The sequence below is a fragment of the Mus caroli genome, chromosome 14 (assembly GCF_900094665.2).
Source record: "Mus caroli chromosome 14, CAROLI_EIJ_v1.1, whole genome shotgun sequence".
NCBI lineage: Eukaryota > Metazoa > Chordata > Mammalia > Rodentia > Muridae > Mus > Mus caroli.
Genome location: NC_034583.1, coordinates 22,656,822 through 22,682,434, shown reverse-complemented (window position 1 = coordinate 22,682,434; position 25,613 = coordinate 22,656,822). Strand labels below are relative to the sequence as shown.

General features: G+C 45.2%; 1 protein-coding gene across 6 annotated transcripts in view; it reads left to right on the top strand.

Moving 5' to 3' along the window:
• Nucleotides 1-25,613, top strand: part of Cacna1d (calcium voltage-gated channel subunit alpha1 D) — a 458,457-nt gene that overhangs the window by 122,667 nt on the left and 310,177 nt on the right. For 3 of the 6 annotated variants that reach the window (XM_021182190.2, XM_021182193.2, XM_021182195.2), the window contains exons 1-3: nt 17,322-17,971; nt 19,938-20,247; nt 23,989-24,094. In XM_021182190.2, coding sequence (XP_021037849.1) covers nt 17,905-17,971; nt 19,938-20,247; nt 23,989-24,094 — 483 coding nt within the window. In that variant the 5' untranslated portion in view covers nt 17,322-17,904. Of the gene's footprint in view, nt 1-17,321; nt 17,972-19,937; nt 20,248-23,988; nt 24,095-25,613 lie in introns of those variants that run through there. The other 3 variants (XM_021182194.1, XM_029468890.1, XM_021182191.2) reach the window with 3 other exon arrangements.

The window sequence follows — 25,613 nt, the reverse complement described above, 5'->3', positions numbered from 1 at the left end:
TCATTCCCTTCATTCCATCTCAAATTGATGACTTCTTTTTAAAAATTATCACACACACACACACAAAACCACAGAGTCTGTTTAATATGGCTTGTGTATATATATATGATTTCATGCTCACCACTTTGTTTTGGATAACTAATAGGGGGTTTTCCTTATACCTGGGAGAGGCTAATTCTCCCTTTTTCAGCTGTCATTAGTGGCTTATTGTTCCTTGTCTCGAGGTGGGACCTTATGAGATTTCCTTCTTCTGCATTAGCATGTTATTGGTGTTGTTACTGTTCAGGTCTTGTTTAGGCAGCCATACTGAATCAGACTGAATTCCCTTCACCCCCTACAATCTCACACCATCCCTGTTACCACGGCTCTTATAACTCTCTGCCTCCTCTTTTGAGATGTTCGCAGAGCCTTAAGTGCAGGTATTGCATTGTAGATGTACCCCCTGGGGCTGCCTTCTTCCACCCAAGATTGGTTCTTTGTTTACATTATTTTTAGAAAAATTTCTAGGAAGAGAAGTGGGGAAAATCTTCCCAGTGTGGAAGAGAAGCCTCCGCCTGGCTGCCTGCGGAGGACAGATTCCTCTGCCTCACTTAGTATTTTTAGAATAATTTTCTAGGAAGAGAATTGGGAAAAATCCTCATTGTGTCCTTTAAAACATGAAGTCTCTTGCAGTCTGTGCACCACCCAGGGTCTCTTTGGTGGCTTGTCTGATGTGATGTAGGAGCCATATCAACAGAGCCTTGGGAAGCCGGGGAGCTCCTGGTGCACAGAGGCCTCTGAGAGGACACAGCATTCCTGCAGGGGTTGACTTCACGGCTAAGACTTGCAGTATTACTGTCTTCCTTTTGGCTTCTACTTAGCCAGTTTCCTTGAAGGATCGTAGCCACTGTTGGTGTTTTCTCAGTAATGTGTAGCTCCTACTGGGAAAACGACAAGCAGACATTCGTGGGCAAGACCGGAAGAGTGGATGCTGTGCTTGGCTTTAGGAAAAGTGACATCGTTAACATTTTAAATGATTATTTATTAGCTTACACAGAGGTAGGTTTCAACGTTGCATTCTTCAAGCCAAATTGTTTTTGATGTTTTTCTTCTGCTCCTCTGACCCCCTGTTTCTATTCTCCCACCCTGGAACCCCCATTCCTCTTTCAGGCTGGATCTGACTTTTGCCTGCCCCCACCTTCCCAGTACCTCTTCTTCCCCTCTCAGCTCTGCTCTCTGGTTTCATAGTTTATCCCCATTCCCTTACCCTTTCTTATATACGTATGAACATTAAATTTAGGACCTATAAATTAGAGAGGATGTGTGAACGTTGTCTTTCTGAGACTGAATCACTCTGTTTCATACTTGTTAGATCTATCCATTTCTGACAAATGTCATTATTCCATTGTTTACTCATGGCAGAGTAAAATTCCTTTGTGTATGAACGTCATACTGCCATTATCCATTCATCTGTTGATGAATATCTAGGCTGCTTCCCTTCTCTTGCTATTGTGAATTCTATACTAATGAACATGCCGGCTGATTCCCTCTGCTACTCGTGCTGAAATATCGGCTTGCTTGACCACGTGCAGGTCTTGTGCAGCTTAACTACAGCTTCCGGGAGTTCATGGGTGCAATGGCCAGGCCATGTTTAGAAGAGTGTCCCACAGTACTCTTCCCCAGCCTCTGGATCTTACAATTCTTTCCACTCCGTCTTTTGTGATGTTCTCTGATCCTCAGTGGTGGTTGATATAAATGCCTCCTTTAGGTGCTGGCTAAATGGCTCAGTGGGTAAAGGTACTTGCTGTCAAGCCTGAAGACCTTAGTTTGATCTCTGGGACCCAAATGGTGGAAGGGGGTGAAACAACCCCTTCAAGATGTCCTCTGACCTCCACACCTACAGTGTGGCATGTGCGCTCACACATACAAATACACATAACACCCAAACATTCCATTCAGAGCTGAGCACACAATGCTCACTCCTCCTCCTCCTCCTCCCTTTGATGAGCTAAGAATCTTTGCACTGATTGTAGAACCTTCATTTTATGTTAGTCTTTACATCAGAGCCTGCTCTCCAAGCCCCGTCACCACCAAGGGATCTTTTTCTCCCAGGAATGAAGCAGTAAGGATTAGAATTGACCACTCCTCCTGTTTCAGATGGGATTCCTGCCGAAAGCTTCTTATTCTCTGCCACATCTGCCTGCTTCCCTCAGCCACCTCTGTTCTATCTGTGCCGATGAGCTTCAGCTCTGGCTTAGCCATCCAACCAGCTGTATAACCTTGGCCAATGCAGACATTACACTTCCAGAACACTCCTTTATAAACCAGAGGTTGTAGTATCTCCACCACCTATCTCGGGAGCTTAAAGACCTGCATAGAAATGAAGCAATATAAAAATAAATTATTAATGGTAAGGCTCAGAGAAGTTTGCTTATGGGGAGAGTACACTATTGTTTCTTTATAAGAGTTTATAATTCTTTGCCATCACAGAGGCTACACCAAAGTGGAAGTGACTCTGTGTCACTACTACTGCCACATCCCCTTAATTTCTTCAACCTGACTATCCCCATAAGTGGCGATAGCAATCTGCTTGGCAGTACTCCCCCACTGGCCACCACAGTGGCCGAGTGGCCACCAAGCTTGTTCTGTCTTGTCAGAGCATTGGCAAAATCAGCTCCCTGCCGCTTTCTCATTGTTCAGAATCCAATTAACCATCTCTGGCCACAGCGTGACAATCATCTGGGTTCCACGCAGTAGAGCTTTCCCTGTGGAAGCCTTAGGGAGCCGCAGTGAGAAATAAAACTACTTTATCCTAGAAAGGCAAAGTCTGCAGTTCCTTAAGGGATGAGCGGCTACAGGGTCCAGATCCACATTCTCATGGGACAATTGCTCCATCTCCGTCTTCAAGATGTCAAAGGGCGGTGTCCAGAAGCAACCTGCTGCCTTCTAGGTCAGTAATCATTTTGAGAAACTGAGTCTGAGTGGAATGGTCCAACAGGGAGGGATGCTGGCAGGTTAGATGGGAGCTGGATTGGAGAAGTGCTTGACACTGCTCAAGGCAGAGTTGAACTTTGTTTCAAAAGGACAGTTAGAAGCCTGACACTGGACAGGGGGCCTAAGCTCTATGTAGAAGGCAAGAGTGTTCTGCTATGACCTCCGTCTGACCTTGCAGACTGCCATCTTGTAGCATGTCACCATTCAGCATCTCCCAGTTTCATTTCTAGGACATAGAGAATGTAGCCATTTAGCTCCCTTTGAAATCATCCAAGATTCTAAAAGCTAGATTTGGGTTCTGAATCTGCTACTAAGTGGCTGTTTTATGGGACTTCAGTCTGCTGGTCAATACAGTGAGTGTAAAGAGGACGGCAAGGTGGAACGAGGCCCCTCTGTGGTTCGTTCCTCTTGAGTGTTCACATGCATGTATGTCTCCTACACCCTAATGGCTCACATGTACCCGCAGGCTCACTGTGTGGCAGTTTCTGAAGGTGTTTTGAAGATAAATGAGTTGAAAAGAAAAAAAATCCCAACTGATACAATGTAGCCATTACCAGGTAGGCTTTTGCCGTTTGTAACAGTTGTTAGAGGGGAGAAGGACTTGTTGGCAAGGTACCCAGTTTCTAGATTTTTCTCTGTCTGATTTCCTTCCCGTTGCTAGCGGAAGAGCTTCTTGCTGGTGAGAGACTCACTGATTCTATGGCTGTGAGAGATTAGAGGGAGAAAGGGTTAGTCAGCTGAGGTAGTAGGGAAGACAAGCAAGAGTCCAGGCTGGGGCCTGACATAAGGGAAAGATTTAATTAGATAGAGATAAGGGAGTCAGGCCTTCCAGGTAAAACCAGATGGTGTGGCAGGTCCACAGGCCGAGAGAACTGAGCTGGCTTGACGAGAGCTGGAAGCAATGGGAGATGAACCATGGGTCTTACAACCAGGCAGAGTAAGAGACTGTCACCTGGAGCCCTAGGCTCTTGCTACTCAGAGTGTGCCTGGAAACGAGGGGCATCTAGATGACCTCAGAGTGAGGGAGGCATGCAGCGACACAGAAGGTTGCTGGGGATGGTCCCTCGTGCCTGCCATCCCAGAGCTTAGGAGGCTGAGGCAGGAGGGCTGCCACATGTTCAAGGTCAGCTTGTGATACACTGAATTTTGGGTGAACCTGACTTGCGGAGGAAACTCCATCTCAAAACAGACAGAGCGAAACAGGTAAAATAAACATAGAATCTTATGTTCACTCCAGACTTCCTGAATCAGGACGTACAATGTTTACAAGATCACGAACTGTATAGACTATAAGCACCTTTCTACGTACCGAAAGTCTGAAGGTGATGCAGTCCAGGACAATGGGTCTCTGAGATACTGATAAACCAGACTCCCCGCCCTCCCCTCCCCCCCACCAGAGGCATTAGGGATAGGCTCAGACACTGTAAGGAGCTCCAAGTTGTACCAGAACATAAGCGGAAATAGGTTCAATAAAGGCCATGTAACAGAATGTGGAGTCTCATGAGACAAAACTGAGCAGGGACAAACCAAGTACTCCCCAAAGGAGACTGACAGCACCTCCGTCAGAGTCTCTGGCTGGTTGAGAAAATGCCTGCGGACCAGTTGCTGCAGGATACTGGTTTGCAGAGGACAAGGAGAAGCTCATTTAGTACCAGATGTTAATACTTAGATTTGATGGTGAACAACACCTGGCAGGTATGTGACGTCCCACCGGAGGACAGGCCCCGAAGAAGCAGGGAGCTGGAGGCTTAGAAATGTTACAATGTTAGTTCATAGAACAAAGGGCTTTGTTGTGAATCGCACAGAACCGAAAGAGCTTTAGAATAACTTAGGTTCCACTTCTGTGCATGATCCCAGCATGTTGACCTCAGTGACAGAGCAAGCATTGTCTTTTCTGCTTGGCCTCAACCACCCTAGGCCTAGAGTCCGGGAAGGACATGCCTAGGCCACCTTCAAGAGAGCCCTGTGGAGTTCATTACCAGAAGGGCCTGGCCTGTGCGAAGTTCCCCTGCCAGCTCTGTGACTCATCCACACACTTCCCCAGTGATATTTTCAGAGTACAATTATGTGTAGCAGACTCTCTTCCATGGCTGACAATGTTGCCCATCTGTGAAGTCATTAAGCTCTTGTGCTCTAAACGCACGGGGGAGGTAAACAGGGGGAGTAATTGGGAACCTACTCGCAGTGTGGGAGCCTGGGATTCATATTCTGCCCCAGGGCATTTAAGCCCTGGGATTCTTCTTTCTGAGGGTGCATGGGCATTGGGCATTGATGCATTTCATCTCTGCAGTAGAGTACAACCAAATTTGAAAACACAGACCAAGATGATGAAGAAGGCTTAGAGTTCCAAAGCCCAGATTCATATATGTTCACATGTATATATTATGAATATATGCCATATATTAGCAGTAGCCACGCCCATGTTTCTTCCTTGGTGACTGAGAGTTTTTTCTTTTGCAAGTAAGCAAGCACACATGAGAATGCTTTCTAAACTATACTGAACAATACAAATACTTTTTTTTTTTTTTTTTTCAGAGACAGGGTTTCTCTGTGTAGTCCTGGCTGTCCTAGAACTCATTCACTAGACCAGGCTGGCCTCAAACTCATAGAGATCTACCTGCCTCTGCTCCCTAAGTACTGGGATTAATCAGAGGTATGCTCTACCACCACCCAGCTTTAGTACTTCTTTAAAAGGGTCACTAGAATGTTTAAGGTAAGGAAGCAGAGGCTAAGTGTCTCCATTGGAAGACTCATTTCTCTGATGGTTATGTGGTGTTCCTATCTTTCCTAGTACACAGATAAACAAAAACCTACCCATTTGATTCTATGTCTTCTGTGGTCTATTTCTCCCCAGGTTTTTGTTTTTTTTTTTTTTTTAATTTATGCATCTATGATTACGTATCTGTGGGTACACTCTGCCTTTGGGGAAAAGGATGAAATTTCTGGCAACAGTGTGCCTGGTAGAAACATGTAGAATTTATCTCTGGTACAGAGGAGGCCATAATAAAAGGTCTTCGATCAGAGTTTTTGGTTTTCTTTGTTCAGATTGTTTCCTAGCTCTCAGAGATGTCAGCAATGATAGGGCCCACATTGTAAGCATCACGGGAGTCTGTGAACTGGATCCAAGTGGTGTTGTTTTGAAGGATGGATTAAGATTGAAGAGCAGGGCCGTGGTGGTGCTCACCTTTAATCCCAGTACTCAGGAGGCAGAGGTATTGGACCTCTGTGTGCTGGAGGCCAGCATGGTCTACAGAGTGAGTTCTAGGCCAGCCAGGGTTTCACGCAGAGGAACCGTGTCTTGAACTACCCCCAGCCCCCCCCCCCCCAAAAAAAAAACAAATAAAAAAGGAGGATAAATTATCATGTTTGTCACATGATCGTATCATGGCAACTCAAAGACACTAAACATTCCTTCCACTGGCTCGTCTCTCTGGAACCATAGAGAGAGACTCACTTGTAGAGTGCAGTCTTCAAACTAGAATGTATCAGTCAGTCAGTCAGTTGGAAAATTGTGGACAGGTAGACTGTGGTGTCCTACCTGTAAAACTTCCCATCCAGGAGGTCTGTGGCCAGTTGGATATATTTGCATTTCTTGTAGGTTCTTCGATGCTGCTGTTGTTACAGCATCAGTAGCTACACTAGGAAAACCGTGGGTCTTGTGCTTTATGACATATAAGATGCTTTCTTGTTCCAATCCCTCTTTAGCATCGTACACCGTGACCTTATGGTAGGCGTTTTGCACATGAAGAAACCATCTTAGGAAGACCGACTGCTACAGTTCTCATAGCAGTTAGGAGTTAGGAGTAGCCTGAAGCCTAAAGCCCCGAGGTCGTACCATTCTGCTTAGGTTTAAGTGGTACCATTGCAGAATTCTCGAATGTCAACCAAGTGTGGCCAAAACCTCGATCTGATTCTGGGTCTTGGGTGCAACAGTCACCTCGTCATCCGAGTGAAAATAATTATGGTATTTTGAAGATTTATGAAGAAACTTTGACGAAGTATTAAGGGGCTGGAGGAGACGTTTTCAAACAGAAAGCTGTGTGGATGACAAAGGAAGGAGCCAGGAAAGGAAGCCAGTAAGAGCCTGCTGTGAGGGAGGGAAGTGCACAGGGAGACAGGCTGTGGGCGTGTCCTGAGAGTCCCAACAGGGAGTCCACCTTGCTCAGGCCTTTCCACTCATGGAACAAAATGGCCATGGCTTTTTTTTTTTTTTTTTTTTTTTTTATTTTTTTTTTTTTTTTACATTGTTTCTTTTTTTTTTTTTTTTTTTTTTGCCATTTAGTTGTCATTAAGAGTCTATCTAGCATGCTTGTGCAGAAGGCAATTTGTAAACCCATCTTATCCACTCTGGAATTCTCAGCTATTTGCTGTTTAAGTAGCCTCAGCCACTGGGGGAGAAAGGCTTTTGATCCTATTCCCTTTCAGCTCCATGTGTTCCTTGTATTTATCACAATGGAACACTAACAAATATTTATCCACTTTCATAGATGTGTTGACAATGAAGTCTACCACGTGTGTCTCCCTGTCTTGGAGATTCTTTTGCTTAATACATGATTGACTGAGATGTCTTCAGTGTACTATAAACGAATATTAAAAATAGTAACCTGAGAAATGCAGGAACTGAATAGAAAGGTCCATATTTCAGGGTGTGAACCTGAAATGCCAACCTGGTCATTAGAGCATGAAACACATAGTCTTTACTGAATTATCTAATTTTTGTAACAGTTCTTCAAAATAAATGTTTTTAAATCTTGCAATGTGTTTTTTTAGACACATATAAAATATTTTCAGACTGGAACTTTTAAAAATTTCTGTGTATGTTTATATAAAATCTGGTTAGTTTATCAACTTTTCAAGCCTGCAGTCCAATTCCATTTTTTAACATCCATTTTTTTCCCATCCTAGTCATGAAGTATTTTCAGACTACATCTCTCTCTCTCTCTCTCTCTCTCTCTCTCTCTCTCTCTCTCTCTCTCACACACACACACACACACACACGTTCCCACACTGGCTGAGTACTCCCTGCTTTGTTAGTCAGACGGATTGCAGAAGTTTGCATTTAAGGTCGGTCTTTCTTTCTTTCTTCTCCTTAACTCCTCCTTGACATGTATTTATTTATTTGTGAGTGTGTACATGTGGTGTGTGCATGTGTGCACATGTATACATTTGTGTGCATATGTGTGCATGCATATGTGTGTTTGTGTGTGCACAAAGGTCTTTGTGTGTACGTGTGTGCATGTGCACACTCTTGTGTAGGTGTGGGTGCATGCATGCTCATGTGTGTGTGTGTTTGTGTGTAGGTCCGGGGACAACTTGGAGAAATCTGCTTTCTCTCTCATGTGAGTTCTGGAGATTGTACTCAGGTTGTCAGTGATGCTGGCAAGGACCTTTTCCAGATGACATGTCACCTTCCACAGGCCAGCTGCAGGTGTCATTGCAGAAACACCATCAACCTCCTTTGAGACATGGTCTTCCCCTCCAGTTGAAACTCCAAAAATAGACTAAGCTAGCTGGCCAGATAAACCCTTGGGATTGTCTCTGCTTCCTCCCTGCTGAGATTGCAAGCACGTGCTACCATGTCTAGCTTTTAAACTGTGGGATCTGAGGGCAGACTCAGGGCTTGTGTGGTTAACGGAAGTGCTATACCAGAAGTGCTGTACCAGCTAAGCCATCCCCTCATCCCTGATTTCCACATTTTACAGATTTTCTGTGAATATATATTACCCTTTGAAGGTATTTTTTTTTCTTTACTTTAGATCAAATGTGGTAGGCAGGCAATTTACAACTGGACCGCAGTCCTCAGCTTATTAAACTTTGAAGGCTGGCCTTGAACTCACTATCCATGTGTCTCGGGTCTTGAGCAGCCAGGCTTACTTACCAATGTGTATCTCACGTCTGGCTTATGCTATCGCTCATTTGTAAGGGTTTTGTTTGTAAGAAAAAAATGAAGGAAATGAAAACTGTTTTTACTTTTTTGAGATGGGACCTCATGCTACCAAATAGACCTTGAACTTGTAAACCCCCTGCCTCAGCCTTTGGAGTAGTTGTGATGAAAGGCCTGTGTGGCTATGCCCAGCTGTGGAGAGTCTTGATATCCCAGCAATTTTCTATTCAATGCTATCTTTTAAATATTTTAATTTAAAAGTTAAAAAAAAAAGCTTACACTAGTATCAATGATTTTTGATTCGGATTTATTATTTTTTTAATATCAGGAAAGCTGGGTCTACATATATAGCAACACTGCATCTGAGAGATACTGGTGACATTTAAACTTTGGTTTTATGTTGTGAACTGAGTATTTAAACAACTGTTCTGAAAAAGCAAAAAGGAAACTATAATGTTTGAACTATAAAATTTCTGACGTGTGTTTACTCTCTGGCACTCCGTAATAACTTCCTGTCCTTATAAACTCACCCTTTCGCTTGACTGGGTACAGATTGGTGTTATTTTCCCAGTGTATGACTGTCCCAGTGTTATTTCCAGTAGCTGGTCTGTGCTGTTAACTTGGACTTGGCTGTGCTTTAGTGGTGTTGCCTGGGTTCATATGTCTCCACATGTGTAGGTGGGCGAACACTTATCTTACTCTTATCTCTGATCTATGGTATCTGCTTGGGGCATTATTGGCATTACTTGTTGAATCCTAAATGCTAAAATATGTGCTGGGTATCAAAATAGAACAATATACAAATCCAATTTTGGACTACCTTGAAGGACAGAATGCTGTTAAAGGGGAGACCCATTACAGTACAGTGATGATACCTTGATTGGGAAGTGCTGTGCTAAAGCAGGGGTTAGGAGCCAATCAGGCAAAGAAAGACACCTTTTAAATGACCCCTTCCTCCACCTTTCTTTCTCTAAGTGGGTCTACTTAAGCTAAACACCCAGGTTACATGTTTCAACTTCACATGTGTGCCAGAGGCTGCACACTTTTTACAACTAATCAATACAATTATCCTTGGGGTGTGTGTGTGTGTGAGTGTATGTGTGTGTGTTTGTTCTTTTGGAGGAAGGCAGGGTCTCACTATGGACTTGAGGCTGGTCTATAGTGTATCCTAATCCTCCTGTCTCAGTCTTCACATGTGATTGATTACAGACACCTAATCTCATTATGTCTGGGCTTGCTCCAGTTTTTAAGCTGAGGAAACAGAGGCCCTAAGAGGTGAGTGATCTCCCTCCCCCCAAACATAGCTAGGTGGGGCCAGGTTTTGAGTCTAAATCCACCTGAGTGTAAAGTCCAGCCTCCCTGGTCTGCCATATTAGAATATTAAGGACCCTCAGAGATCATGTGTCAGAACCGATTTATTTCACAGCTGGGGAATGTAAGAATCATGGGTAATGGGACACAGCCTGTGTATATTAGATGCTGCCAGGATTTCCCAACTAGGGAAGTAGGGATTTGGTGCATTAGACCGTGATGGTTTAAAAACTGGGTTAAGGGAGATGGGAATGAACCCGTTAAAGGGGCCGCAATTACTCTTGTCTGATGTGAGCTGTACTTGACGGAGGATGGAGACCAGCTGGACTCTTCTTGCGATGGGGCCAAAGCAGGAAGAAAGTTGTGTTGGTTGGGGTCTTAGTAAGTTACAACTGAGAAATCCTGGTGGTGGGAGACAGCAAGGCTGAGGGGAGTATGGGGTGCCTAGTTATACTCCAGGATAGGGACCCCCTCTCTCTGAAAGCTGCTCTTACATGGCTGCTGTTTTGTTTTGTTGTTGTTTTCCTCCTGCCTAATCTTGGGATACTTTTGTCCTTGGCAATAACTGTAGTTAATAAGTCTTAATCGACCCATCAGACCTTCCTGCATTCTGCAAATCTTTCTACCTTCCGCTCTGTCCTGCTTACTATAGACAGAGCTATTTCCATGACACACAACTCTGATATTTCCCTGCTCAAAAGTGGTCAGAGCAGCATGATCACCTGCATCCCAAGTGTGGTCTATAGACTCCCAGCGGTAGCGAATAAAAATTCAGGAAGCTTAATTAAATTAGAAATAAGAAGTAAACAACTGTTTTTTAGTTTAAGTATGTCCCAGGCACCAGCGAGACACCGGGTATATTAACTGATAACTCTACCTGGGTGGGGGTGGGGGTGAGGATGTTCCTTCTAAGGGATCTTAGAAGTCAAACATATTTTCACAGCAACATTAAGACTTATATGAAAAAAAAAAGACTTATATGACTTTCCTACTATGTTGCTATTTGAACTGATAATACAGAATCAGCAACAGCTAAGGGTTATTGTCCTTACATGAACTAAGATAGTGACGCCAAAGTGAACTGAACACTGCACATTACTCTCTCCATGCATGTACACCCAGACAACACACACGCGCGTACACACGTGCACACAACAGAACCCAAAATTTGTTTTACTTAGGAAACTCCTTGGGGTTGGGGAGATAGCTCACTTGGTCGTGTTTACAGCAGAGGGACAAGTATGATCAGAGTGTGATTCTCAGCACACACGTAAAAAGCTGAGCATGGTGTGTGTGTGGTTGTGTGTGTATGTGTGGTTGTGATCCTAGCACTGGGGAGACAGAAATAGGCAGATGTTTGGAGCTGGCTGGCCAGCCAGACTAATCTAATTGGAGAGCTCCAGGGCAGGTATCAAAATCTGTCTTCTTAGGACCAAACTCTGGGTTGATCTCTGGCCTCTACATACATGTACATGTGTACCTGCTCACCCCCAAACATGCACACAGAAACACAAGCACACAAACTTCCTTGACGAAGCAGTAAAATTGCTAACACGATTAAATCTCAATCCCGTGTGTCTGTCTTATTAACATTCTGGGTGACAAACTGGGACAAATGCAGGAGACGGTCCTGCTGCACAGTGACAGTACACAGTAGGATGGGCTCCTTTTCCATAGAACATCATTTTTACCGACAAACTTTGGCTCTTCAGACCCAAGTATTTGCCAGATATTTTCTTGAAAATGAAGTGAGCTAGTTACTTCAAAGAAAAAAACTTGACAGTGTTTCTGCCAATTATAAAACTTGAGCTTTCAAGTGAAAATTATACATTTGAAAAACTTCTCTGTACCACCAACAGCTTGACAGCTTTCCAATATTAAAGATTTTCTGATGAGATTTGTAGTGATAAAAACAAATGTGGGTTTTTTTTTAATATTGTATGATAAAGTGTGTTGATATTTGGAAAATGTGTGTCTCAGTGAATCAGTATTTTCCTAATGACCAATGCATGGTATTACCAAAGCATCGGTGGATAAGGGATCCATTCAAACTGCAATATAGACATGGATTTAATGTAACAGAGTAAAATAGAGTTTAAACTTCTACATTTTTAAGCAACCTTTAAAGGTAGAGCTGGTGTCAAAGCAAAGAATGATGGGGGTTTTCTGAAATGGTTACTCAAATGGTCCACCCTTTCCCAAGCACATCTATGGAAGGCGGGGTTTTCATCAGACGTTTTGATCCATTCAGCTATTGCCCTAGACTCACTGCAGTAACAGATACAGAGAATCTGTCTTCACTGGGCTAGTTAGTAAAGACATCTGCAAAAATGTAAAACATTGTTACTCTTTTCACTAGTTTCTTCTGGAAAAGAGTTACTTTTCATTTAAGAAAAATCAGAAAGTTAACATATCATGATCTTATTACTATTTTAAAGTGATTTTTTTCAGCATTCCCAGTTTGAATTTTGAATATGGCAAATATCAATAGATAAATCTATATGTGGGAGCTGTCATTTGAAGACTAATTTGAAGACTCTACCAAAGTATTTATAGGTATTGCCAGTCTTGAGGAAGACACCCTGAGAAGAAAGCTAGAATTGGGGACTCCCCCTGGCCCTGGCTTTGCATCTTCCCATCCTTCTCCTCTAAGCTCTGTTAGGTCCCAGCCATCTGCCTGTTTCTGATTTCTGCAAGTGTTCAAGTTTTGCTTATGCCATTGGGCACACAGCCCCAGACTAACTCATTTCTTCTTCTGTTGGTCACTACTAGGTCAGGGCTATTCTCTCTGCACCAGGGTTTGTGAGTGGAGAGCCTCACTTAGACCCAACTTCCCGGTGTGTTTACAGATCTATTCTGCATATAGTCTTCAGGATCTTTGGTTGTCTCTCTTAATTAGATTTCCTAGTGTTCAAAGGACCCGATTTTCTATTTTATTTTTATTTTTTTACCATCGGAGGGCCGAGTATGCTACAATAAACTTTATGGGATTTTGGTAAACATTAGCTGACAATTTCTAGAGGCATATGTGTATGAGCTTTTATGATCCCATGAAAATTAATCAGAATATTTAGTGCCTGCTGTGAGCACCACACTTGGCAGTTGGAGGAGGGGGCTTGGGAGATGATCCTTGCTTAAGGAGCTGAATTGTGTTTGGAGAGTTAGATTTTACAGCCAAAACAGCAATCACATAAGGCACAAAAGCCACATCAGTAAAGGAATAATGGGTGCTATAGGGAAGGGGTGCAAGGTGGGGGGCTCGCACATTAGATAGGTGGCTGGAACCATCCTGGAAGACTTTTCGTAGGAAGTAAGGACTCCATAGAGCCTTGTGAAATATGAGGGCTTAGTTAGAGGTCAGCAAGGCAGGGATTTCAGGTCAGTGAATAGATTTGAGCCAAGGCAGAGTCAGAAATGAGCACAGCATGTTCACGGCCTAATGAGGAAGCTGTTGACCACAGTGAAGGTGAACCATGTGAAAGGCTGGAAGCTGGGCATAGGAGTTTAGGCTGGATGTGGGGAGGCAAGGGGGGGCGGGTGGGGGAGGGAGAGGTGGTTTACAGTCTGGGAAGTGACATGTCGTTTCTGTACACAAGCTGGATAATTTGTGAGAGGTAGATCAGAGTTGATGGAACATCTAGTTTGTGATGGGGGCGATGTTGTTGAGGGCATGCTGGGATCGGGAGAGCACTTGGAGATGCAGTGCATATGGACAGCCACATTTAAAATGCCAGCCCTGTGCCTTTAAGAGGGCATGTTTTATATTTTAAGGGCACAGGAGAAGAATACCCTGAATCAGAAGGCTAGTGATACAGCTAAGGATTTGCATATAGAACTAACATCTTTTCTTTCTTTCTTTCTTTCTTTCTTTCTTTCTTTCTTTCTTTCTGTCTGTCTGTCTGTCTGTCTGTCTTCCTTCCTTCCTTCCTTCCTTCTTTCCTTTCTTCCTTTCCTTCTCTTTCCCTCCTTCCTTCCTTTCCTTCTATTTTTTCTTCTTTTTGCATTTTTTAAAACATTGACTACATTTACTCTTGGACAGTTTCAGTTTACAATGGCGCACTCTGTTTACTTCAAGTCCATCCTCTGCTGCTCTCTCCCTCTTCCCACTGTGGTCTCCCTCCTTCCAGTGCGATCTCCCTCCTCCCACTGTGTCCTGGCCTCCTCCCTAGAGGCCCTTTGGTCACATTCAGGCCTTTTGTTCTTTGCATGTGACCTTCTGATTCTGGCTGCATTTGGAACTATTCAGTAGAACTTGGTGGGCTCACTGGTCCACAACTGTCCCACCATGACTGTCATTGCCCCTGGTGGGCAATGATTGTCCTGCTACCAGAATCCATTGGAATAGATATCTTTCATTCTGGCCTTTTCTTGTGTCTCATTTGGCTCAACGCTACGTAGTTGTGTGGTTTGGGGCAAGCCAACTCCTAGGTGTCACTTGTCATCTGCAAATATGAGTATTTACAGTATTTTCCTCATGGGCTTCTCATGGGAATTAGGCAAACTAATACCTGCAAGTGCCTGCATTAGAACTCAACACACAGAAAAACATTAGCCACCACTTATTTTCCTAATAATTTACCTTATCATGGGAATATATGTATATTTAAATTACTCAAGTATGCTGAAGCATACAGAACTGTGTAGAATGGGGGAAAAAGGCAAACAAACAAACAAAAACCCAACAAAACCCAACCAACCAATCACAAAACAACCACCCCACCACCCATTTCTGCCTCACAAAAGAAAAAATGAAATCCCCAAACCCTCAAAATTTGATGATGATGTTGCACAAAATGGGAAGCCCAAACTTAAACTCCAGGGTCTTTTGAGATACCTACTGCTCAGAGGGCAAAAGCATTTAATGCCAAACTGGAGCACCTGTGTTCATCCTGCCCCTTCACCCAGCATGGCAGAAGGTGATAGCTATTTCTTGAACGTTGTTCCTGGGACTTCCACATACACACAAATAAATGAATATGTATCCTTCAATTTCATATACTTATTCATATTTTGAGTGTAGAACCCACACCCCTCACAGTTTAATCCTGCCAACTGTCAGTTAAAACCCCGTCAGTGGTTCCCACTGCAGAGGAGTGCTGGATTCCCTGTTACCTGTGCACCCGTTGATTTTCAAACAGATGCCACCCACACGTTAATCTCTTTTGTGCCTCCATTCTTCCTGCCCTATTAAATCAGCCCCCCTTTTTTAATAGAAACAAAGTTTTAGGTTTACCGGGAATTTACATAGTAGGTACATGTCTCTGGCAGTTTTTCTTATGATTACATCTTGGCTTGGTGTGGTATATTGTTACCACTGTTGAAACAGTAGCAATGGGTTATTGTTAACTTCTGTCCACAGTTTATATCACAGTTCACCTTTGTGGAGCACAGGTCTATGGCCTCTGACAATCAAATAATGCTCTAGGTCCATCATTATGGTGACATACAGAATAGCTTCATTGCCCTGTGGTCCACCTCTTCTCCCCCCTTAGTTAAGCAGTTAACAGAACTGGGAAAACTTCTCAGCCCTTCAATTCCAGGGCTCCAGAGGACCCTTGCATAGTGCTTTCTACACTTGGTACAGCCCAGCTTCTGCTTCTTCCAGTAGATGGTTTGCCCTTGAGGAAGGGACTGTGCACACAGATCAAAATTGGTAACTCCTAGCCTAGACAATTGCGCTTACCAGATGCCTGGTCAATGTTGGCTGAACTAAATTGGACTATGGGCCAGTGTTAGCAAGGCATTTTCTGTAGAAGTCTCCAGAGGATAAGTTTTAGACCTGGAATTCTGACAGTGACCCACATGCTTCCCTGCAAATCTGACTTATCAAATGATAAGTTCTTACATCCTTTTTGATTTCAGCTAAGCACCAGCACAGGTGAGGTTGCTCAGAGCAGCTTTCTGTTACACAGGCCACAGGCTACTTCCCAATCCTGCCACTCTCCAAAAGCCAAGGGAAAAAGCAGGCAAGCATGGTTGATTTCCTCTATCCTGACTAGACACCCCTCTCTCAGGAAGATCCCTGGAGAGTCATTCGTCCCAGGTGGATCCCCCCTGCAACAATCAGAGATGCTCAGTGTGTCGTCTTTGAGCAAGGAGCACCTTCCCAGAAACATTTATTTTCTTAATTCACGCTGAGCCATTTGCTTTCAAGACACTGTTCTCAAACGTTCAAAAACTCCGTAGGAACAAGCAGATCCGAACAAAGGCAAATAAATCGAATCCTGCAAAGTAACAAAGCAGACGCCTTTTCCCAACAGCCAGCACAAAGCTAAATGAAAAATATCAGTCATCCACTAGATACAGTATTTCCCCCTCCAGACAGGAGCTGGGGCCTGTAAACCTCCCCCACTACAAACAGGAGGCCGAGAAGGTACAAAACAAAGTATTCATTCCTAAACGAGTCATCAATTTGAGCTGCACAGTCTACCTCTCCACACTAGCAGTTTGAAAGACCTTGGCTGTTACTTCTCTGTACCTGTCTCCAAATACACGTGGAGGTGATGGCGAGAGGGAGGGAGCCCACCGCCACGTATGCATAGGGGAGGGAGGACGGGATTCAGGGCTGAGGGCAGTTCTCTGAGGACAATCAGTGCTCCCCAAAGAACAAGCCCCCATCTCTTTGCACCCCTAAACTGGAAGAAACGGTGTAGGGGCTGGGGGACGCCTGTCCAATCCAAGCAGAGCCCTCGAACCCTGAGCTTTGATGCTGCATCAGCAGCGATCGCCTGCGGGCACCTGGGTTCCTGGGGGGGGGGGCGGGGCCTCCCCCAGGTGTGGAGTGCGAAGGCCACCGGAGCCAGCCCAGGGGACCCCAGGGACCCCAGCAGCCTCCGCTTGGGGACGCCGTGTAGAGGAGCGGCGCATTGGCGCCCCCAGCAGCAGGCACGGGGCCCCACGGGCCTGGCTCGGGGAAGGGGCGCCCGCGCGGCGGCGCCGAGGGGGTTAACCGGGCTGCCGGCAGCCACAGCGCACTTAACCCTCGGTCAGCCGCGCCAGCCTGGGGGTGGCGGCGTCCGAGTCGCGCGCCGTGGAACCCGGGGGGCGCGTGGGCCGCAGGCGGGCAGCTGGGGCGCGGCGCGGCCGGTGGGAGGCCCGGGCGCGCGGGGGAGGGCGGGGGACGGCGGCGGCGGGCGCGCAGCGTCGCCAGGGCGAAGCCGGCGTGCAGCGCGGCGCGGCGGGCGCGGAGCGGGCGGGCGGGCGGGCGAGCGCCTCCGTCCCCGGATGTGAGCTCCGGCTGCCCGCGGTCCCGAGCCAGCGGCGGCGCGGGCGGCGGCGGCGGCGGCGGGGCACCGGGCACCGCGGCGGGCGGGCGGACGGGCGGCATGGGGGGCGCGCCGAGCGGCCCGGCAGGCCGGGCGGGCACCACCACGGTGTCCCTCCGCTAGAGGAGGGGGACCAAGCCAATTCTCCTTTGCAGTAAAAAAAATAAAAAAATAAAAAAAATTACATGTATATATTACTAAGATAATATATACATCTGATTTTATTTTTTACAAAAAGTTTATTTTGCTCCATTTTTCAAAAAAAGAAGGAGCGTGGGTGGCAGGCGGTTTTTATAAATTATCTTTATTTTTGGTTATTTGTCTCTGTCCTTCCCCACCCCCTGCTGAAGCGAAAATAAGGGCAGGGACCGCGGCTCCTACCTATCCGTAACCTCCCATATCCGTTCCTCCCCCTCCCTAACCCTGAGCATAGTGCCCTGCACACAGTAGGCGCTCAATAAATGTTCGTGGATGATGATGATGATGATGATGAAAAAAATGCAACATCAACGGCAGCACCAAGAGGACCATGCGAACGGTGAGCAGCCAGAGCTTGGGTACCCGCTGCCAAACCTCATCCTATCATGATCCTACTCTTCCCACCCCCAACCCCCCCATCTCCGATGCATTGGGTGGGTTGAGGGGGTTGGAAATGATGCTTTTGGCTTGGTGTCATCTACATAGAAAGGGGTGATGCGCGGCAGCTACTCCGTTCTCTTCAGGCCGTGAATGTCAGAGTTAATTCTGCATTTGCTGGGGGTGGGGGCGGCCATTTGGGTGTGTGTGGAGTACTGTGGAGCCAAGGGGCAAGAGTGAGGTGATCCGGGTTCAGTGTGCTCAGGCTCAACTTTCCTCTTTCATCGCCCCTGAGCGATGGAAGAGGAGGTGTTAGTCTTCAGCCTGAACCCTTTTTCCAGCCTCCCCCTATCTCCCGCGCCTCTGGTTGACTAAGAGGAAGGTCCTTAGTAGCATCAGGAAAATTCTAGGACTGTTCCAGGTTTACCCCTTGGGTCGCTTGGTCCCATCATCTCATGGAAGAAGCCCCGGGTCTTAGAATCTGGGAGAACAGGATCGGGTGGAGCGTGTATTCCCGCTCCTGTGCCTCCTGTGCACACGTCGGTAACCTAGCAATGCCCAGAGAGTTGCTGCCGCTGTGGGGCTCTGCAACTCACCACGTGCAGTTTCCACACCAGCGGGGCCGGGTCTAAGAAGGCTGGGGTGCTTTTGGCCAGGTTCCCTTCATGGAGGTCGTTAGCATCTCCCAAACCTTGGTTTTCTTGAAGCCTTTTCCGGTGAGCGCTTCTCAAAGGAACCGCTTGGCAAAACTAGTCCCTGATCTCAGATTGAGTGCCACCTGCCTGCTTTGCTCTGTCCCAGGCTCTTAAGGACAGTAGGACAAGAGACCTGTGCTTGCTTTGACTCTTTACTTAGTGATAATTGGTTTTGCAAACGCCTGATTTCCAACCTCTCTGACACCACTCTCACTTTGACATCTGCTTCAGCAGAGGTGATGGTGGCCCAAATGTCCACCTTCCAAGGAATGGCCAGACCCACAGTGAGTCGAGCTCTACACATGAAGGGACACCCTCCATCCCATGCCCTCCTCTCAACCCCCACCTTTTGAGTATTTTGCCCTGGGAGTACCTGGATGCTACTCTACACTGAGATAATTCTTGCATAGGCCTTGAGGTTCCCTGGCATAATGCACCCTGACTCTTACGGTGCAGGCAGAGTGGATGCTGGCTTGGCTGCTGCTGCTGCAATTTAAAATGCAATAATAATAATAAAAAAGCCTTAAAGATGTTTTTCTGTTTTCAGAAGCTTGTGGAGGAAATGAGTCCCAAGCATCATGAATTTTCATTTGTAGGAAGTGTTAATGCATAATCCAGATATTTGTTGTGGTGCTTTTGGTATTGCCTGGTGCCAGTGAAGAGGTTTTTTTGTTTTTTGTTTTCCTTGTAGAAAAAATTGCATATATGGCTATGGAAAGCTTTTGGAGGAATACTCTAAAAGTGGTTAAGACTACTGAATTATTGGCTGAGTGTGTGTGTGTGTGTTTGTGCATGCATGAGTGCACGCGCACGCGTGTGTGTGTGTGTTGGTAATTACTTTTTGAGAAAGGGAGTTGTATATATCTGTTAAGCCATAAGAGATACATGTGTTTTCAAAGTCAGGAAAAGACACGGGATCACTGTGAGAATGGCCTCAGTTTGTCAGAAGAGATGCACTAAAAGATTCCTTTTGAAGACACAGGTATGGACGAGTACCAGTGTGGTTAGGTGTGGCACAGCAATGGCCCTGCATGACTGATGCTCTGAGTAGAGCTCTGGTGACTTTTGCATTGCCTGACCAAACCCCACTACTATGACAGAAGGTTCAAAATGGGAAATGCAAGATGGGAGACACTTTTGCTTTTTAAAAAGATAGTATGGATTGAAGTCGTCGTCTTCTTCTTCTTCTTCTTTTTTTTTCAAAAGAAATAATCTCTTTTCTCCTCTCCTCAGAGGCAAACTATGCAAGAGGCACCAGACTCCCTATTTCTGGTGAAGGACCAACTTCTCAGCCCAACAGCTCCAAGCAAACTGTCCTATCTTGGCAAGCTGCAATTGATGCTGCTAGACAGGCCAAGGCCGCCCAGACCATGAGCACCTCTGCACCCCCACCTGTAGGATCTCTCTCCCAAAGAAAACGTCAGCAATACGCCAAGAGCAAAAAACAGGGTAACTCGTCTAACAGCCGACCTGCCCGTGCCCTTTTCTGTTTATCCCTCAATAACCCCATCCGAAGAGCCTGCATTAGTATAGTGGAATGGAAGTATCCTTTTTTCTGTGGGAAGTCTTTCTCATTTGCCATCTGTGCTTCAAAAGGATTTGCTTTCTGCAGTGACACTTCTCAGAGCCTTAGCAGTCTGGAATGTGAGCAATGGTGGCAACTGCAGGCAAGGGGCTTCATGGGCTATGGCTTCCTCTCTCCCCAGCTTGTAGAGGGTGGGTCCATGAGTATATTTAGCCTCTGTGTGTGTGTGTGTGTGTGTCTGTATGTGTGTAGTGCTGTGTGTGGGGGGTGGGGGAAGTGAAAACTGCAACTTCATAGTGGTAGGGAGTTAGAATATGAACGTGACCTTTGGTCATAGAACACTGGATAGGTCTGAAGCTGTTATTGTTTTGGGGGCAGTTATATGCATTTTAATTTGTTGAAAATTTAGTATGCTGATTCAAAAAAAATGATGGAGACTATCTTCAGTCTGTACTAGAAATGACCTTTAGTGGAATCTTCTGGTTCCAGTGACTGAAATTTGCCTGGACAGCTATAGTGAGTGCTAAGGTTGCTTCTGGCTCTGCTATTTGCTAATTCTAATTGTTTAGGTAGCTTTAAATGTGAACATTTGATTTATAGGGAGAAATTACTTTTGATATTATTACGACTACTACTATTATTGGCTGATCAATGCTATGACTTCCTGAAATTTCTTTTTGATAAGCTTTAAAAAAGAGCCATGCAGCCATATAGCAAGTCTAGAAGCCATGCAGGGGAGGCTGGTGAGCGTTTCTTCCTCTAAGCTCCGTGTGTGACAAAGCAGCACTCCAGGGAGGAACTGACAGGTGCTGCATATGTCTGTGTATGTACACACACACACACACACACACACACACACACACACACACACACATTTGGACTGGCCTTAAGTTACATTTCTGAGTGTCTGCATTTTTAAAACTGAACTTTGATTGGCTCCAGGATGGTCGTTGCCATGCCCCAGATCTTGGAAAACAGTATTGCTTCTACCTGCTTATTCCCTTCTCCAGACCTGGGAGCCAGGCTCCAATGACTGCCACCCGCTAGAAAGGTTGACTGAAACCTTCTCTTGAACCCATGCTTTCTAATTAATCATATGCTTCTTGGGTCTGGGTAGAATAAAGCATTGCATGTTCCCAGAAGGGTGTTTCGGGCCGATAGGCCCTCCGAGTATTTCCTGGCAGCAGGCAGGAGATTTCCTCAGCAGGCTCAGGGAAGGGAGATGCCAGGGTGAAGGACTGCTGGGTGACAGCTAGAAAGTGGGGGGTTCTCGTCATGGCAGCTGCCTGTGTGATCTCTGTCTTAGCTTGCCTATTTTGTCTGCTCATGGACAGGAATTAAAATGAAGCAACTGTCTAGAAAGGTTTTGGGGAGAGCAATTGAATGCCAGGGCAGGATTTGAAGGTTTTCACGTGCTTTTTCTTTTTTAGCACAGATGTCTCTCCTCCAGAGTGAGTTATGGCATCTCTTGAATACTTGGGGCTGTGTGCGTGCATTTTCTCATTAAATCCTCTAGTCTGAGGACAGAGCTCTCATACAGGCCAAGAGGGGGCTGCTAAGTGAGGGTGTGCTTAGGTGGTCTTACTGGGTGTGCTAGAAACATGTTCTCCTGAGGCTGGTGTGAGGTGACTCAGAGGAAGCAGGGGCCCCTCAGCAGGGACGTTCCCTTTAGGTGGAGTGAGGTGCTGTCTCACTTCATGCATAGGAGTTTCTACGTAACAGTTTATATATAGTCAGCGAATTCTTGCATCTCACCACTAGCTCTCTTTCTTGAGAGAAATGCAAGTGTGTGTACAGGGATTTAAGAGACATGGCTGCCAGTTCAGAAGGCCTGTGCACAATTTCTGTAACAGGTAGATAGTAAAAGGCCCCTTCCATTTTAGGGACCAGGTCACAGACATCATCCTTCAGCAGCTCAGTCATGCCCAGTTAGCCCTGAGAGAAGCCAGTCTGCCTTTGTAGGCTGGCAGGGGGTAGGGCGAGATGGTGCCTATGTAAGAAGCGGCTGTTGGCTCAGTCCCACATATTTCTTATAGTGGTAAAATGGGATCCTCTGCTGTCTGTTGACTGAGTACTGCCAAGAGCTAGACACCTCAAAGGCACAGTGTGCACAGTTCTCAGAGGAAGAAAGATGGGGTGGGGAACAGGAAGCACAAGTGTGTCTTTATGGGAGTTGACGGACAGTGTTGGAGGGGACTTGCTGTGTGTGTGTGTGTGTGTGTGTGTGTGTGTGTAAGAGATAGAGTGAGTGAGAGAGAGAGAGAGANGAGAGAGAGAGAGAGAGAGAGAGAGAGAGAGAGAGAGAGAGAGAGAAAGAAAGAGAAACAGAGCCCTGAAGTCTTCCTAAAGTCAAATCCCAGGGCACAAGATTTTATAACCGAGTTGAGGAATCAATATGATTAAAGCTAACTGGCTTAAAAATAAACCCATCAAAGTTAGTAAGAGGATAATGCTATTCCTGTCCTTATTCCAGGGAGTTATCCGAGCTCTCCAAAGGGGTGAAGCTTTATAGAACCCAAAGCAGCTATCTCCGGAGAGGCAAGGGGTATTTGTTTCTTGCGTCACTTTGGGGGTTCCCAGAAGGCCATCGACAGGAGACTGTTCCCATCCCTGAATCTTCAGCACCTAGTGGGATTTAGTAAAACTGCCACCTTGCGTCTTGTAGATGAGTGTCGTATACAACATGATTGAAACTCAAACCCAGGAATTGTGATTTGTTCGGTGCTCAACAAGCCCTCTGTTTGGAAAAAGGCTGAAAAACAACCATTTGGGCAGATGTCAAACTCGGTGTTGCCAGTTTTGACAATACCTTCTGCTAACAGAATGCTTAAGCAAGTCTCTGTTGAAGGCTATCTCAGAGGGACTCTTCCAGACAGCCCTCGGGGATTTTCTTGTTAGAGCCTATTTTGAAAGTGTCTGGTGCTGATTTCTTGTGGCTTTTAAATTTAATTGTTTATAAATTGAACACAGAAACAGCACATTATGAGGTGAGCCCAGCCCAGCTCTAATCTGAAACAGTGATAGCTATTGATTACTCTGTAGAGAAGGCAGAGGAAGGGAGCTGTCAGCCTGCTTATCACAGCATCCAAGGTAGTAGGACATGTCACACAGCGGCACAGAAAGAAGGGAGATGGTCCCATGACTTTCCTGGACTGGTCCCAATCAGGAGTTTAGACGGACTCAGCCAGGAACAACCTCTGAGAAAATGGCTCTAACACAGTGACAAGGACCTATGGGAGGGGTCTCTGTTGTGATGGTTATATTTCTGTGTCTATGACAGCTGATTTAGTAAGATCCTTGGCACTTTTTAAATTACAGAAAGCAGAGGCCTGCTTCACACAATGAGCTAACTGGATGTATATTAATTCCAGGTTTTAATACACAGTGAGCACCAAAGAATGGGTGTAATGTGATCCTTGCAATAGAATAAAGGCTGAGGAGAGGTCTCAGTGAGGGGAGGGGCTGTGAGGACCAGAGGAAGGCACTTCTGAAAACCCAGTAGCCATGGTAGCCACAGAATAATGTGTATGTGTGGGTGTGTGTGTGTGTGTATGTGTGTGTGAGTCTGTGTGTGTGTATGTGTGTGTGAGTGTGCATGTGTCTGTGTGTGTGTGTCTGTGTGTGCACTCACGTGTAGGGGGATAGGTGGTGGGTGGGTGATTTCCATTTTACAAGCAGCTCAGGTATGAGATGCCTAGGGGTATAAGAGGGATAGATAATGTTTGCATAACACATATGTGCCTTAACAAAAACTTTCAGACCATTTGACATATTTATATTATTGGCTATTTTTGCCAATTGTGTGGCCTTAGCTATTTACATCCCATTCCCTGAAGATGATTCTAATTCAACAAATCATAACTTGGTAAGTGACTTAGACTTCCTGCTTTGGTGGTGTGTGGCAGTCCTCTGCATCTGTGATTGCGCTGGCAGACGGTGTTGTGGATGATGCAGTTTACAACTATGATGCTCTATGTCCCAAAGCTTTGCCACAGTGAGGTTATGTCGTTGTTACTGTTTCCTAGATTTGACCTGAATTCTTCGGTTTATGCTGAATGAAAGTGTCTCAAGTCATGAGTTTTATATAAATAGAGATGGAACTTTTATGGAAGAAATTTGTAGAAGGGTTTTTAAAATAACTTTTCTTTCTACACAGGCTTTTGTGTATTATTAGCTTAAAAAAAAATCCAGTGTTGTTTTTGAGGGGTGGATACTGTGGTTAATCTTTCTGGCTAATAAGAATCATGATAGATTTTGTATGTGAGCTATTAATTTTTATAGATGTAGGATACAACAAATCTAATTATTTAGGATAAAATCAGTATGGAAGTGGAGTTTACATCTCATGGCCTACAAAAATACTACGAGTAGATTTTAGGACAAATCTATGGTTAAATGCTCCAGGATGTTGTCATATACTTTATTGCTCTCTTAAACATTTATAGTGTGCAAGAGGTGAGAAAAATCTCTGGGAAGTTGTGTAGCTAAAAAGCAGATTTCATTTTGTTTAAACTCAGCTAGTTATTGGAAGCAATTGGTTATGGATTCTTTAAACTTGTTTTTTTGGCAGAAGACTTTAATATCATGGAACTAGTGTTTTATGGAACTTCCTTTGGGAAAAGTTGATAGAGTTTTTAAAAAGAAAGGCACTGAAAAACATTGGACTAAAATCTGGATCTTGCCCATTCAGCTGCCCATTGGGTATATTGGGCCCGGGGAGGGGTCACCTCTCAGACTCTCTCTGTATCGCCATTCACCCATGTGGCAGTTAAGGAGACTGGCTAAGATCACTAGGATTATTTAAAAACCCCTGACATTCTGTTGTCTTTTTTTTTTTTTTTTTTTTTTTTTGTGCAGAAGCCATTTCAGGTCCCCCCTCCCCCCTTGGCCTTGCAGCTTCCTTCTTGGAAGGGCTCATTCTTTATAGCCGGAAGCCACGCAGAACGGTAGATGATGAAGGGACCCAGTGTTGGTAGCAAGAAGCTTGGTTCTCCCCCACTCTCTTCTTCTAGCTGGGTCCGTTTGATTTGGACTCTTGTGTGGAAGCTGGACGTTTTTAACCAAGCAAAGGCTGCAAAGACAAATGCCATACACACTAACTTGTCCTGGTCAGGCAGAGCTTGGCTGGCAGCCAGAGGTGAAGCTATGCTTTGATGAATTTGGCTTTCATGGTTTATGTTCAGGATTTCTTATGACATTTTCAATGCTGTGTATATTTCAGGTTTAACATGATGGCTGTATTTGGGTTTTGGCAGTTTGCTTTCTAAAGAATTAAAAAATTTGACTGTTATTCCTGAAAACTTTGGACTAATAGGAGTTCAGCACACACACACACATACACACACACACACACACACACATACATACACACACACACACACACA